This window comes from Seriola aureovittata, chromosome 9 (genome assembly GCF_021018895.1).
Source record: "Seriola aureovittata isolate HTS-2021-v1 ecotype China chromosome 9, ASM2101889v1, whole genome shotgun sequence".
Lineage (NCBI taxonomy): Eukaryota > Metazoa > Chordata > Actinopteri > Carangiformes > Carangidae > Seriola > Seriola aureovittata.
The window spans coordinates 19,559,579-19,575,184 of NC_079372.1; the positions used below are offsets into that span (position 1 = coordinate 19,559,579).

General features: G+C 42.9%; 1 protein-coding gene across 2 annotated transcripts in view; it reads left to right on the plus strand.

The window, feature by feature from the left end:
* Positions 1 to 15,606, plus strand: part of mtor (mechanistic target of rapamycin kinase) — an 81,709-nt gene that overhangs the window by 61,761 nt on the left and 4,342 nt on the right. For both annotated transcript variants that reach the window (XM_056384417.1, XM_056384418.1), the window contains exons 36-48: positions 680 to 811; positions 2,482 to 2,597; positions 6,076 to 6,193; positions 6,722 to 6,919; positions 7,351 to 7,451; positions 7,657 to 7,753; positions 8,069 to 8,167; positions 8,300 to 8,422; positions 8,868 to 9,050; positions 9,631 to 9,765; positions 11,894 to 12,068; positions 13,378 to 13,513; positions 14,033 to 14,180. In XM_056384417.1, the coding sequence (XP_056240392.1) occupies positions 680 to 811; positions 2,482 to 2,597; positions 6,076 to 6,193; positions 6,722 to 6,919; positions 7,351 to 7,451; positions 7,657 to 7,753; positions 8,069 to 8,167; positions 8,300 to 8,422; positions 8,868 to 9,050; positions 9,631 to 9,765; positions 11,894 to 12,068; positions 13,378 to 13,513; positions 14,033 to 14,180 (1,761 nt within the window). The remainder of the gene's footprint in view (positions 1 to 679; positions 812 to 2,481; positions 2,598 to 6,075; positions 6,194 to 6,721; positions 6,920 to 7,350; positions 7,452 to 7,656; positions 7,754 to 8,068; positions 8,168 to 8,299; positions 8,423 to 8,867; positions 9,051 to 9,630; positions 9,766 to 11,893; positions 12,069 to 13,377; positions 13,514 to 14,032; positions 14,181 to 15,606) is intronic.

Consider the following 15,606-nt stretch of genomic DNA (forward strand, 5'->3'; position numbering starts at 1 on the left):
TCAGACGTAGTTAAGTGCAACCATGAATCCCGGCCATGAAATTAAACTTCATTTTCAACCTGTTTTAAGTTGGCGCTGATGAAAGTAGCGCAGCACTCTCAATCACACTGTTTAGAAACCTGAAACCACATATCTTCTCAATTAAAGCGGCGCAATTTTCCACCCTTTATATATATATATATATATATATATATATATACTGTTATTCTAATTTATTCCAAGGGAAGCCAGTTTTTCTATCTGCACATTGTTGTTGTATTTAAGCGCGCACAGGATGACAGAATCACCAACAGTGATGTAACTGCAAAAAGAGATGTGATTGGCCAACGTCAAACAGCAGGAAATGTCATTACGAGGGGTTGGAAAAAATGACCCCACTAAGACTTAGAGTATACCTTGTGTGGAGTGGTGAGGTTAGGCTTTTTGCCCCTCTCTTTTTTTTTCCTGTTTCTGTCTTTTAAAATGTTCTTATTCCCATCATCCTACATACTTACTGTTTCGTGACTCATTCCTAAAGAAATATAAAGGTCGACATGTAATCAAGCTCTTTATCGTCTTTTGGGGGGGGGGGGGGGGGGGGGTAGTTGTCATCCTCGCCCCCTGGGATCTTCTTGAATTGTAAAACCCTTCTGACCATTCATTTGACCTTTCACCTCTGTTGCTCTCTTCATCCCTTCAGGCACTGGCCCATAAGACCCTGGTGCTCCTTCTGGGTGTCGACCCCTCCAAACAACTTGATCACCCGCTGCCCACAGCCCACCCACACGTCACCTACGCTTACATGAAGTACATGTGGAAGAGTACCCGCAAGGTAGGAGCAAACAGGCTGTTGATGCTTTGTAATTCAGACATTTGTTTGTTTTTTTTTTTTTATACATTTCACATACATTATACATTTTGTTTTCTGTTAGTCATCATACAGGAAGCACTTGTTCAGGCTGGATAGCAAAAAGCAACATGCAAGCTTATAAATATGTCTGATGCTTATCACTTTTATGTGGATGTTTTTATTGCAACATGAGGCAACAATCAAGAGGTTCAAAGAGGCCAGAAAGGAAGCGCTTCAATTACCGGCACGCACATTAGTGACATAAACAGCTAATTAATTAAATGTTGCAGCCCCGAGAAACATCAACACCAACAAACTACATCTGTTAAAAAAAAAAAGGAATTGAACTCACTTGTGAGTGAAGTCAGATTTTACTGAATTTGATTTCCTGGATCCTGGATGATGTTCTGTTTGGACAGAGTTAGTGTTTAATAAATTGCGAACACTCACAGGTCGTGCAGCGTTTGGTTGAATTTGCATTAATTACTGTGATGGCTGCGGAGACTGACTAATATAACTCGGTGTTATGTAAGGTTTCAGTCTGACTTGGTCAGTAAAATCAACTAGATTAATGTTGATGTTAATCTTTTGTATCCATGGCAACAGTGGGTGAAGTAAGCTTCGCTTTGAAGAGAAGAAATGTATTTATTCAGAATCCGGCACAAGAGACGCTTGCCAACTAGCAGCAGCGGTGACCTGACGGTATACTGTATGTTTCACACCACGTGTCACCAGAGCAGCTCGAGATGGAACGTCTCTGCTGTTTGCCATTTTTACCCACCCCCCTCTTCCACCCACACACACACACACACACACACACACACACACACAACTTTCACATGCAGTATATACACCCGCCAAACACACATAAACACACCCACATTTATTACCAGGTGTTGAATAATGTTTGTGGCTCCATAGTGCAGGTCTCATTAGGGGGCTTAGGTAAGTGTGAGCATAAGCAGTCCTGTTGCCAGTGCTACTCACCAGACAAATCAGAAAATAAAAATACACACACACACCTCGAAAGGACCGATCTACTGTTTCGGGGGCTTTAGAACAGTATGGAATAACAGCTCTGTCTGTTACTCATCATACTTGCCATGACTGGAGTGTTACTGATTGAAAACCACACAGTAATGGGTCATCTGCTCCGGTTAGATGATTTGTCGTACTTCAGTGAACAGGATCTGACTCAGTCAAATAATTCAAATAACTTATTTTCCAAGGTCATTTCAGCATAAGTGAGTTTCTCATTTTCTCAGCTGTGGTTAATATCACAAATCTGTGCAAGTGGTGTTGCGTGTAGTACAGACTGCCTTTACTTTACTTAGATAAAGATGCAACAAGTTCCAAGTATGAAAAACATTTAAACCGTGACAGCAGAAGTGTCCTGGGCAGATGGAGTTGCAGGATTTTCCCCTGTGAGCCATTGGTGAGTCCAGTAACACTGACTTCGTAGAATACTTATGATGTGTCAGAGGAAGGCTGTGGAATACATCTCAAATTTATAAAAAACAATTGTGCCAACTATAGCTCACTGTCGATCACAAATCACATGCTTGTTTGGATTCAGAGTGATTTCAGGTACAAAGCGGACAAATCTATTTCTCTGACTGACACCAAGCCGTATCTGTTTCATGCCTCTCCAGATCGATGCCTTTCAGCACATGCAGCACTTTGTGCAAGGGATGCAGCAGCAGGCCCAGCACGCCATCGCGGCCGAGGACCAGCAGCACAAGCAGGAGGTCCACAAACTGATGGCCAGGTCTGTCTCCTTACTGGAAACACAGTAGCAGCAGCAGTTCACCATCTAATGAGCCCCTTTTCACAGAACACATTTCGACAAGAGGAAAAGCACAAATGTGAAAAATAAAACGAACGATGGCTGAACTCCATTTAGCCGCTTCAGTTTCAGGATGTTGTTCACGCTGGCTCACGGTCACACCGTCATGAAAAAAGAATGGGAGCCAGCGTTAGTGTTATTACCAAACACCTGTGCTTCTCCTACTGTGATTCATCACATTATCGAATGGATTATGGAGAATTTCAAATGTCTACACACTCTTCCAGACCTTTTCAGTTTTATTGAGCGAAGGCCCAAAATCCAAATATAATTCCAGAAGATATTTTCACTTTAATTAGTTCAAAATAAACATTTAACTGCAGGTGTCCTTGAGCGGGGTTCCTGGGGGCCCGAGCAAAACGATGAATAATTCGTTTTCACTATAATTCCATCTAAAAAAAAAAAAACCCATCTAAAAACAAAAATCTGGTCAAACTTTGTGTCACAAGTTTGAGAGCCACTGCCTTCATGCACAAATATCAGCTGTAACGAGCTGAAACTGTTGAGAGGGAAAGTTAATCCGCAGTTAGTCAAACTCACCAAAAGTAATGCCAATGTGTCATTATGTGCTTTTTTAACACCCTCTTTAGCACAATGGAGAAAACCCAAAGCAACATGCTGAGTCAGGGAAAAAGTAACCTCATGTATTTTGCCATCCTGTTGTCAACACACGAGGTCAAGTGCAGTGCATTCTGCCTCTTTTCCATGAGCAGCTTTTACTAGTCGATTGGCATCCTCCGGTCTTTTTCAAAGCTGGCTGGATTGTCTGAATTTCTCACCTCAAGTCTTCTCAATAAAATGATCCCCTTTGGCGTTTCGCACCACGCAGCTACTTACAGGGCATTCAGAAGGTATTTAGACACCTTCACTTTTTTTGTTATTTTGTTATGTTGCAGCCTCATGCTAAAATCATTTATCCTTTCCCCCTCATCAGTCTACACTCAATCCCCCGCAATGACAAAGCCAAAACAAAATTTGAGACATTTCTGCAAATTTATTCAAATGAAAAATTGAAATATCACATTGACACAAGTGTTGTGTAACTGAATACTTTCTGAATGCACTGTGTCACAAACCAAACATGGCACCATGCCTACGGGACATCACCGGGTGCGTCTCCTCTCCCAGTGGGTGTTGTGATCGTCTTCTGATTGTCCTGGTGCAGACTTGGCACCTTCACACTGTCATTACCTCACCTCACTACGGGAACAGATGCAGTGTGGAGACTGCTCAAACTGTTGTCAGCACAAAACTTAAAATATATAATAATTATCATGTGTTTTCAGACGCCGATTTAGAAAATTAGAAAACAGAAAGTTTTGTATTTAGCTTGAAATTACTTAAAAAGTAGTTTGCAGGCTCTTGTGAGCTCATCGACACATTTAAAGTGTAATATCTGAAGCTCTCTCCTTTAGGACTGAAGGTCAGCAGCTTGCCAGGGCAGGAGAGAGAATAACTGACTTTACTTTGACTGAGAATTTGACTGCACTGCATTGTGTCACATAGGAGCAGACAGGTATAATCCTATGTGCAGTAAATCACACCGTTGTGCACAAACATACACCAGTCATGTGCACCCTCCCATCTCATAAATCATGTATGACAACACATGAGCGTGACAACGGGCAGAAGGGGCTTTTTTTTTTCATTTGTGCGTCTTCCCGACAGCGACTCCGGCCATCTGAAGAATGCATGTTGCGGGAACAACACCTGTATAATGTCAGTCACGACGGGTTCTCTCCAGACACACTTTGGTGAATGCAGATTGGCTGTGTGGTATGGAGCACACCTGGTCTGCTCAGTCAGGCACACGCAATCACATGGACGCCTCCACTCTCTCCAAAGATTCCACTGTAATTTCACTGTTACTTTACTTAAGATCGGTGAGCCTGTCTAAATAAACAGGTTGTTCCAGTGTCCGCAAAAACCCCATCCTCCTCCCACCTCTTTCCCCAAAAGCTCGACCTGTTAACCGCTCACGGAAACAGTTTGGCTTGGACGTGCAGAAACCCAAAGTGTGCACTCGCATGGAAAAGCGCTCAGCGGAAATTACATAATCCTGAAAGACAATTTGTTGGAGGTGCTCTGCAAACAATATTCAGCTGATGGATGGGTCGACAGTACAACGCTTTGCCAGTTTCTCTGCAGTTGTATCTGAATTATACGTCTTGGACCTGCCAAACGCAACTAGTTAGACTATTTGCCTCGAAGCATCTGTGTTCCTGAGGGTGATGGATAGAGCTCAGCCCCCCCCCCCTGGGATGCCACAGAGCTCACTGTCAGGTTGAAATTGTTTCAGATAATTGAAAATCTCCGGATTTGATCCCAAAAACTTTCAACAGCCGAATGCTCTGCTGCCTTCGGTCCCGATACTTGGGACGAATTCTGAACTGATTTTTCAAGTCTAGTAGCATTATCTCACTCCTTTTTAATAAACCGCCCTCGGGTGTGCTTAATGTCACTATCGAGTCTTTATAAGCAATGACAACATAAGCGGGATCGTAAACTCATGATGTGTCTTTGTGGCTTGTCCCAGAAGTGCATTTGTTTCGCATGTAGTCATGTATTTATTGGATTAACTGTCACTGCAGAGCTTCTATAACAGCATTGACATCTGACCTCACTAACTTTTATGGTGTTGAAAAAGTTTAGTTTTTTTTCTTTTTAATGCCACAAAGTTATTATTTTATTTTAATTTTTTAATGTTTCCAGTGTGAAAGTAAAAGGCTGGCTGCAGCGGCCTCTGCAGACACAAGTGGTAATTACAGGACGCTGGAGCATTAAATTCTGTTGGGCTCTGAGTCCGAGTGGTTAAAGGTACTGGAAGTGGCGTAGCCCGAGAAGCTAACAGCTCATGTACCGAAAACAAAGCATATCAATCCCTCAGACACCTGACAGAAAATCTACATCTCACCACAAACCACGCTGTCGACTGTGGCTAATCTGATTGACTGAAAACATCTGAACCCACAGCAGCTAAAAATGTAGATTGTAGGAGCTAGTCTCCTCACCTTCAATACTGAGCTAGCTTTTTCTTATGGCTAGCTGAGGAGCCGAGGTCGGTGGGGTGTGACATAGTGCCCGCTGTAGATCGTACCCGTTCAACCTGAGTTACATAGTGCAAGAACAGACAGGGAAGATTAGGAATGAGAGAGGCACCGGTTCCCTATTACAAATCAGTGTACCATCAAAATGATTTTGAAGCTGTTATTTTAAGGTAAAATTGTTGGATAATGTTGCTTTAAATGAGGCTAATAATCTATGCTACACCTGTTTTTTTCTGTAACTAAATTAGAAATGGAGAAATGATATCTTGACTGGGAAAAAAGCTGTTATTTAAGTAATAAACTCAATTTCATGCCGTCTTTTGTCTTTCTGTTTCTCCCTTTCCTCCATGTAGATGTTTCCTGAAGCTGGGTGAGTGGCAGCTCAGTCTGCAGGGGATCAACGAGAGCACCATCCCCAAGGTTTTGCAGTATTACAGCCATTCCACTGAGCATGACCGCAACTGGTACAAGGTCAGTTCATCCCTCTCAGCCCTAACCTTTCACTTCTGACTTCTCTCTGGCCGCAATAAAATCCCAGCTGTGTCAGCCGGAGCTTGCCCTGACACCGGCGTGTCACCTGGAAAACTTTAGACCCCGTTTTATTGCCATTAAAGCAAACGTGCCATAAAATGGTTGTTTGTTTTTTTGACTGTGCACAGCTCATGTGTTTTTCTTAATAGATTGTTATACTTGTTGTGGTTCTTCTGATGCATCAGAGATATAAGGTGATGGAAGAGCTGAGAGTATCTCTTTCCCATGCCTGTGCTGCAGGCTTCAAGGATGCCACTAGACCCACACACACACACCCCTTAAATAGCTGGTTGCATAACACAGCAAACATCAAACTCATATGTTTGGATCAGAAAAATTACAGCCCCTGGGGAGATATCTGTCCCTCAGCAAACTGGAAAAATTACATCATGAACAAACGTGGAAGTCATTTCCCGTTACCACCTCTTAGAAATCCAGTTTCACCCAGTCTGTGCCCTCTCTCGACAGGCCTGGCATGCCTGGGCGGTGATGAATTTCGAGGCGGTGCTGCACTACAAACACCAGAACCAAGGACGCGACGAGAAGAAGAAGCTGAGGCACGCCAGCGGTGCCAGCGCCAATAGCGAAGCCAGCAACAGCGACAGCGAGGTCGACAGCACTGACCACAGTCCCGTGCCCTCGCCGGGGCAGAAAAAGGTCAATGAGGTGAGAGCCACAGAGAATGAAACCTTCTTCACATCCATCCACATCAGTCATTCAATGCTCTCTTCTCTCCCAGCGCTCCCAGTCCAACCAAGGCAGAAATGTTTAGTTAGGATACCTGCACGTCATAACTACACTGTCTGTGTCGACCATGCCGTGTTTCAGCCCACTCATAGCTACATACCTTGTACAATCAAATTTTTTCAACACATTAACTCTATTGAACAACTACAAATCCCATTATGCACATACTTCTCATAAAAGCATCAAGTCTCTGCTTCTCGTACACATATCTTCTAATACTTTCATTTCAGTTGTGCTTAATCTTTTTTCTCCTCAGTAATAGTAAAATTATAAATTCTGAGCGTCCTCTCTAATGGGGCTTTTCTCGTTTTGTCATGCATGAAAACTCTGTCTGTTGTGTCTCTCCACAGGACCTCTCCAAGACGTTGCTCTTGTACACAGTTCCTGCTGTTCAGGGTTTCTTCCGCTCCATTTCCCTGTCCAGAGGAAATAACCTGCAGGACACACTCAGGTCAGTTAAATTACTCTAACGCAAGCTGGACGAGTGATCCCAGCAAACGAGCAGCACCCATGTTCAGGGTCACTCGGCAGATTTGGTGTGTGGGGGTAGGAGGACCTCTAGTGGGTGACTGTGATCGCACTTCATTTCATTGTCCTTAATAAGCAGGTAAGAAAAGATTACGATTTAAGTCTTTGTCTGTTTGTTCTCTGCTCAGGGTTCTGACTCTTTGGTTTGACTATGGTCATTGGCCTGAAGTGAATGAAGCCCTGGTGGAAGGCATCAAGACCATTCAAATCGACACCTGGCTCCAGGTAATACACACACACACACACACACACACACACACACACACACACACACACACACATACACATCTGAAGTGGAGTTAGCTTAGAGATAAAGAAGTGTAATGATTTTATCCCCATGGAAACAAGAACATTTGATGAGGTAAAGGGTAATGCTGATGTCTCATTAATGCTCACCATAAATAAATAAAAAAAATGTAACAACACTATATTGTCAGTTCCTGCTGATTTGAACACTTATTCATATCGTGCTATATTTTATATTTCCCATGTAAAACCATATTACTGAGTTTCTATTCCGCCTTCTCTCTGCTTGTCCAGGTTATCCCTCAGCTCATCGCCCGAATCGACACCCCCCGAGCCCTGGTGGGGCGCCTCATCCACCAGCTGCTGACAGACATCGGACGATATCATCCCCAGGTAATTCTGCTCACACGAGTGCTATTGTTGTTTCACAATATAAAACAGAACCAAGACCCAGAACACTTTTGTTGTAACTAAGTAGAACCATCAGTGAACGGTGATGAATTGCTGGATTCTTCTTCTCTCCAGGCTTTGATCTACCCTCTGACTGTGGCCTCCAAGTCCACCACCACAGCGCGCCACAATGCTGCTAACAAGATCCTGAAGAACATGTGTGAACACTGCAACACTTTGGTTCAGCAGGCCATGATGGTACAGAGACTGAATCGTTTATATTTACCATAACTGAATTAAAATCATCTTAACATCCTCAACTTAGAAACTTTTTCTTGTGCATAAAATGGGAGCTTCTGCTTGAGCCAGAGTCCCTCTTCTCTGTCTCTTTATTTTTCTGTCTCACATTCAGTTCATTGTTTAGTCGTTGATCTCATAATAAAAGAAAACCGCAGCACTGGAAATGTGGAGTTTGAACCAGAAAATCTGAACTTCCTCTGCCGCTGCTATATACTGCACATGTAAAAATCTCTGCTGCAGAGCAGGTATTTGTGCTTCGTAGGTTACGCTGAGGTTCCACTGATGTGATTTACTTCTGCGTAGTGTAGTGGTTAGACAAATTTGAAGGGATCTAAAATGCCAGATGATATTTTATACCAGTGAGTTTGTCTGACCTTTTCGTGTTTGTTTTCTCTTCATCCAGGTGAGTGAGGAGCTTATCCGAGTGGCCATCTTATGGCATGAGATGTGGCACGAGGGCCTTGAAGAGGCTTCACGTCTTTACTTCGGTGAGCGCAATGTCAAGGGCATGTTTGCTGTGCTGGAGCCTCTGCACGCCATGATGGAGAGGGGACCACAGACCCTCAAAGAGACCTCTTTTAACCAGGTGCGTGTCATCTCAGGTTGGGGTTGAATTTATAGTTTAGTGCACCTCCACAAACTATAGGCTCTGTTCATCTCCTGTCTGACGTAGATAAAAGGTTGTGGCTTGTAAATTTTGGCTTCGTAACATGTTTTTTTTGTTGTTGTCGACATTCAGTGGAAACTCTAAATCAGTTCCTCAATTTAGGTCCTGAGAGGTGACGACAAAAACGTACAATTTGCTTTATATTTGTGTCTAAATTAGATCATTTTGTCGGGATTTGCTTTTACTTTCCTGTTGAAGCGTCGAAAAAAAGCTTTATTAGTACACAGTGATTAAAATTCTATTTCCTCTATAGCCACGGGTCTTACCAGTGACCGTAGCTCTCTGCAGTATCAGATGTTTCCATTCAGGCTGCCTTTGCAGATGTGCACCACCGAAAAACAAAATACCTTAACTGAAATCCTAGATTAATCACATCAGAACACTGATATTTAATCGCTTGACATTCAGTATTATAGTCCTGCTTTGGCAAACCATGTTCATTTCTTTGAATGAGTCATTGTGCAGGGACTGAGTGTGTTTGTCTTACTTTGTGCTGCAGGCTTATGGCAGGGACTTGATGGAGGCTCAGGACTGGTGCAGGAAGTACATGCGCTCTGGAAACGTTAAAGACCTGACCCAGGCCTGGGACCTCTACTACCACGTGTTCAGACGCATCTCCAAACAGCTGCCACAGGTGAGTGAAACTACGTCGCTGCACTGAAATGACCACCTTGTAATAACCACAACAATCTACTTCATGTACTAATATTTTATTGACATCTGTATCTATTTTTGTAAGTATAGGAAAGTTTTAGTTGTTCTCCAAAAAGAACAAAAGAAGATGTCAAACTGTACCAGTGAACTTCAACCACACAAACTCATGTAAATCAGAGAAATGTGGTTGAAAAGAATCAGTGCGTGTTTTATGTTTTGTGGGGAAATTGGAGCTGACATCCAACCAGTCCTGCATGCCCATGTCCAGTCCAATCTCTCATCAGATGTGCTGAGATATATTTGGCCTTTCATGTCCTGACTATTTCTTTGATCTCGTGACAAGGTAAATCTGAAGTACTGTCTCTTTAGTCATGTAAAATTGTATGAAGAAGAAGCGGGGGGTTCAGCAGTGATTGGAAGATAATGATACAGAAACAGGGCGCTTGTTTCATTCAACGCCGTCTGGGCGAGACAAGATGCCAGAAGTAGTGTTGAAAGATGGTAGGATGTAATGAGACAGGGATGATGGGAGTCAAAGAGGAATGGCACAGAACATCATGGGAAAACATTTCCCCTTTTAATATCACATTTGTGAAGGATACCTTAAATAATATCGGGCCAAATCCATGAAAACGGGGATATTTTGTCACATGGATTCTACAAGTTGCAGCTGATTTTGTCTCTGGTAATGGCTTTTATTTAAGCCTGGGTATTAGCTTGCACAAGTTGTACAATTATCTTTTAGCCTTTCACACAACTAGCTATTGTGCTCGAAAATTGCTTTTTTTTTTTCTTCTTTTTTTTAATTCTGCAACACCTCCCAAAATCCAAACAGACAAAACACAGATGGGCAGTTTTCTTAATCCTGAAACAACTTTTTCCTCCACAAAAAAAAAAAAGTATATTCAGTAGCTAAATCCTTTGATAACTGGCCTCCCTTTTTACATCAAGCCATGCACATTAAAGGTCCCATACTTTACATTTTTCTATGTTTTATTTTAAGTTTTGATCCATAAGAAGATATATTTGTGGTTTTAAGAACCAAAAACTATCTCCTCTTTCAGGCTTCTCCCTGGAGCTCTAGCATAGGCATAGCTGAGGGTGTTGACTGTTTTGTTGTGACATCACAAAGTGACAGAAGTCCTGACGGCTTGTTTTAAGAGACAGTTTTTTTTTTCTAATACGAGATGTGTGTCTGTTGTTTGTGGATTGCGCACTTTGATTCTTTCACCGTATTAATATAGAACCTGCTTTATAATCTGTCTACAACATGGGACCTTTAATATTGCCACTGTGTAAAACACCATGTCCCTGAAGCTGGATAAGCTACTCCAGTTATGACGAACCTGTCTAAGGTAAACGATGCAGATACACGTGAGCTGTACCCAAAGTCAGTTTGACTTAAGGTGGCTTAAACATTACCAACACCAGGTTTTTCGTAGCTTCTGGAGCCAAGATGAAATGGGACTGATAGATGTCATTTCTCACAGCCGTCACCGCTGTTGTTGCAGAACGACAGTGAAAACAGTTTGTGTCAGGTGCACTCAGTTCACAGAGAAAATGGAGACAGCAATACTGTTTGACATTGTGTGGCACAGTCCTGCTCTCGGGGATGCTCCCTGCTGCGACATTACAGTAAGCAGCATGAAATACACAGCATCATAATAAGGTGCTGGGAGCAGTGCAGATATTCCCCCCACGGGGCATTAACATAGAAATAAAACCCTCTCCAGGATGCAGATCCAGAGCATAATTTATAATTTCACCATAAAACCTTTAAATAGTCTACCAGAGTCCGATTTTACGCAGGTCGAATCACTGATCGTTAATTGCAGACAAGCAGAGGAGGCATTTATTGATGCACACACGGAAAGTGAAATCCAGTGAGATTTATTAAAGGTTGTGTATTTACAATTCTTTCCAGATAAGACCTGAACTTGCACATGAGCCAGTGTCTGTTACACTCTGCATATTGCTGTAGGCACTGTTGGCAGGAGCTGTTTAGTCACTGGAGGTTTTTTTTTTTTTGTTTTTTTTTAACGCAGCAGACTAAAAACTAATTGTCTCTTCCTGTGCTACATCCCCACCTCATCAACTTTTTCACGCAGCTGACCTCCCTGGAGCTACAATATGTGTCTCCAAAGCTGCTGATGTGCCGGGACCTGGAGCTGGCTGTACCAGGCACTTATGACCCCAACCAGCCTATCATCCGCATCCAGTCCATCGCCCCCTCCCTGCAGGTCATCACCTCCAAGCAGCGCCCACGCAAACTCACCATCATGGGTAAGATTAGGAGAAAATTGCACAGGCCTTGGCTCCGAAACCCATCATATTAGGAAAATAGATTAACAAATATTCCTAGTCATACGCTTTCAGCAGGCGTGGGCCATCACGTTAGGGAAAATTCAATATTAATAAAATCTTTACCCAAATAACAAACAGCTCCGAGGCCACGATTTATTTTGAATTCATCGGCCATGGCAAAGTTCTGTGTGCGGATGATACAACAGAGTGAGAATCATCTTTACCAAACAGAAGAAAGATCGGACCAGTGATGAATTTAATACCAAACTGAAACCTAACCAACAGCTTTGTGCCAAAGAAGTCGTCTTCTTTTTTCTTTTTTTTCATGTTCTGTCCCAGGAGAAGTCGTGCAGACGCAGATCGATTTGCCTCCCAACATTGTTCATCGACATTAATTTGAATACAGAAATAAATAATCCTGACACCTCATCTTCACGTTGTGTGATATGAAATACGATCGCGAAGTGCTTCAAAATTGGCTCAGCACCATAAAGCCCCCTTGTCTTGAAGCCAGGTTCCTCGGATTATCAATCACAAGTGGTTCACCCTACCTCGCACTTTTTTTCCACTGGACGGTGCGATACCTCGTCCTGATGATGTATCCCATAAGTGTTACACAACATACTCTGTAAAAGATGATAGCTGATAAATCAACCAACCTCCAGAGCAAGACTCGATATTAAGACCTGTCACCCCGCTACGGGCCACTTGGATTTACTGTCGGCGCTCTGTCCCCCTAGCGACACTCGACACATAGCTTACTGGGATTGTCATTAGGAGCGGACCGGGGAGAGAACCGGGACCTCGCTTTACCCGTTCCACTGGAAGTATGAGTTCACTCCTTTAAAGGTATCATGACAATTACAGTGTTACATTGCATTTTCCTCTCCGTCATGCCGAAAACTTGATTCTGCTGAAAAAAAGGATTGAGATGATGTCACAGTTCATCAAGTACGTAGACACATATTTTCCAGTCCGCTCTGATCCACGTTAGTCGATCGAGAAAATGACTTCGACGTCGCAATCGTCAGATGGAGCTCGACATGAACTTCACAAAGCGCTTCGACTTCGTTCCTTCACAAATCACAAGTCTATCTGTCGTTTTTGAGAACCACTCCGAGTCAAAGTGTGAAGAGAAGAAAGGAATTAAAGGAGCAAGGACCTGAGGAATGATGCGGTTCACATGAAATCCTTTATTGTCTGTTTAAACCCAGCAGACGTTGCTTCAGGGGAAGGTGATGTGGATGTGTGTAGTGTATCAATGCTGTGTTTGTGGCGCCTTCTGCAGGCAGCAATGGCCACGAGTTCATGTTCCTGTTGAAGGGCCACGAGGACCTGAGGCAGGACGAGAGAGTCATGCAGCTGTTCGGTTTAGTCAACACTCTGCTGGCCAATGACCCCGCGTCCTTGCGCAAGAACCTCAGGTAAACCCACAGTCATGTTCACACACACACACACACACACACACACACACACACACACATACACACACACACACACACACGGATTTGTCCCCGTGGAGACACTCAGAGACATAAGGCATTCCCTTGCCGTTCACCCTTACCCATCACAAATATATGCCTACCCCCCTAACCCTGACCCTAAAACCTCAGTCTGAGTCTTAATCCTAAGAAGAAAAACAACAGTCTCTTTCCATGGGGACCTCCGTTCTTGTCCCCATGGTAACATGAGTCCCTATGGGTTGGTGTGCATTCAAGTTAGAGTCCCCACTGGGATATAAACATCACACACACACACACACAGACTCTGAGGCACAGTACATTTCACACGTCTTCCGCAGAGACATTCACATACTCACAGCTGTGGACATGAAGCTGAATAACTAGATTATTGAAACCTTGTTAATGAAGTGTGTGTGTGTGTGTGTGTGTGTGTGTGTGTGTGTGTGTGTGTGTGTGTCTTGGCTGTGTTGTATTCAACAGCATTCAGCGCTATGCGGTGATCCCCCTGTCCACTAACTCGGGCCTGATTGGCTGGGTACCCCACTGTGACACCCTGCATGCCCTCATCAGAGACTACAGAGAGAAGAAAAAGATTTTGCTCAACATCGAACATCGCATCATGCTGAGGGTGAGGAGCCGCTGAGATCCAGACGGTTTCCACCTCCTTTATTTTCATAACTGGAATCAATCCGAGTGTGTTTTTCCTGTTTGTTTACGTTGTTCGAGAGTTTTCTGTGTTTCAATCAGATTGTCTCATTTAGGACGTTAGGAACAGTCACATTCCCAGGATCGATTTTAATCGTGATATCTCATTCAATACGGACGTATGAGTAAATGAGCGTATGTGCTCACATGTCATTTACTGTTTAGTGCGAACAGTTGGTCTCATTCGTGAAATATTTGTAATTTTCATTTAAAAAAACGTCGATACTAAACACTGAATAGAGTCGTCAAAGCTGAGGAAGCATCTGTTTTCAGTGATTATATTGATGAATACCAATCAGTCTTTAATGAAAACGCATTCACTGGTCCCTAATTGGCACAAATTAACTACATCTTCCTGCCTCAGAAATGCCCAATTTGGCAAAGGAAGAACGCACACGGTACATAAATATTCTTCCTCCCTGAAGCGTCGCCACAGAAAGTGAAAGTGCCAGTAGAGCGGATAAAGATCCGGCCGACCATAGAAACATCAGGGCCACAGGAGCAGGGCAGAGTCTGATTGGTCCATAGTAGGACCTGGTCAACAGGATGAAAAAGAACAAGACTGTCAGACTGTGAAGACTCACAAGGCCGTCTGTCAGTTGTCCTTTAATCACAGGATGAATGAACAGGCGTCAGCTGGCACTTGAAAACACTTATAATTTCCCTGTGTACAAATGTTCTTCTGTTTATGAATCAAAACGTTAACGATGTTTGAGTTATTAACGATGTGCTACGCTCAGTTTAAGCCTCCGAAATGGCAAGAAATTAAGTTGACCATTCAGTCAGTCAGTCAGGCCGTTAATCAGTTTCAGATAAAGGATGAGGGAGATGGGAGAGTGAGACAGTGACAGATCGACGTCTTTAAGAGTGTGTGAAGGTATTTCTTTCTGAATCCAAAACTTCACCGTTAATTACATAGATAGATAGATACTTAAATAATAATAATTAAAGGTAAATGCTGTCAAATACACAGCTGCAGGGCAAACACGGTCTTTAACATTCAAACTCAAACAGCAGCTAAAGCGTTTTCATTCAAAACAGTTAACAGCTTCACTCTAATGGGACCTGTTTACACCCACTTCCTAATTTTCCTTAACCTGAGACGTGCTTATATTTCAGTATTAACACAATCTTCAGGTGGTAGTTACATTAACGTGGAATGTTTTTGGACAAATATATTTCCTGCTTGATTTCACAGTTTATTCACTGTAACACAGACGGTAAACATACAGTATAAATAGCCCAGCAACATCAATTGATCTGGTATTCGTTAAATAATATATTAACCTTCAAAGCACGTCATGCGGTAGCTGTGATATATAGTTAATCCGAGGGAAAATGCAGCAGGA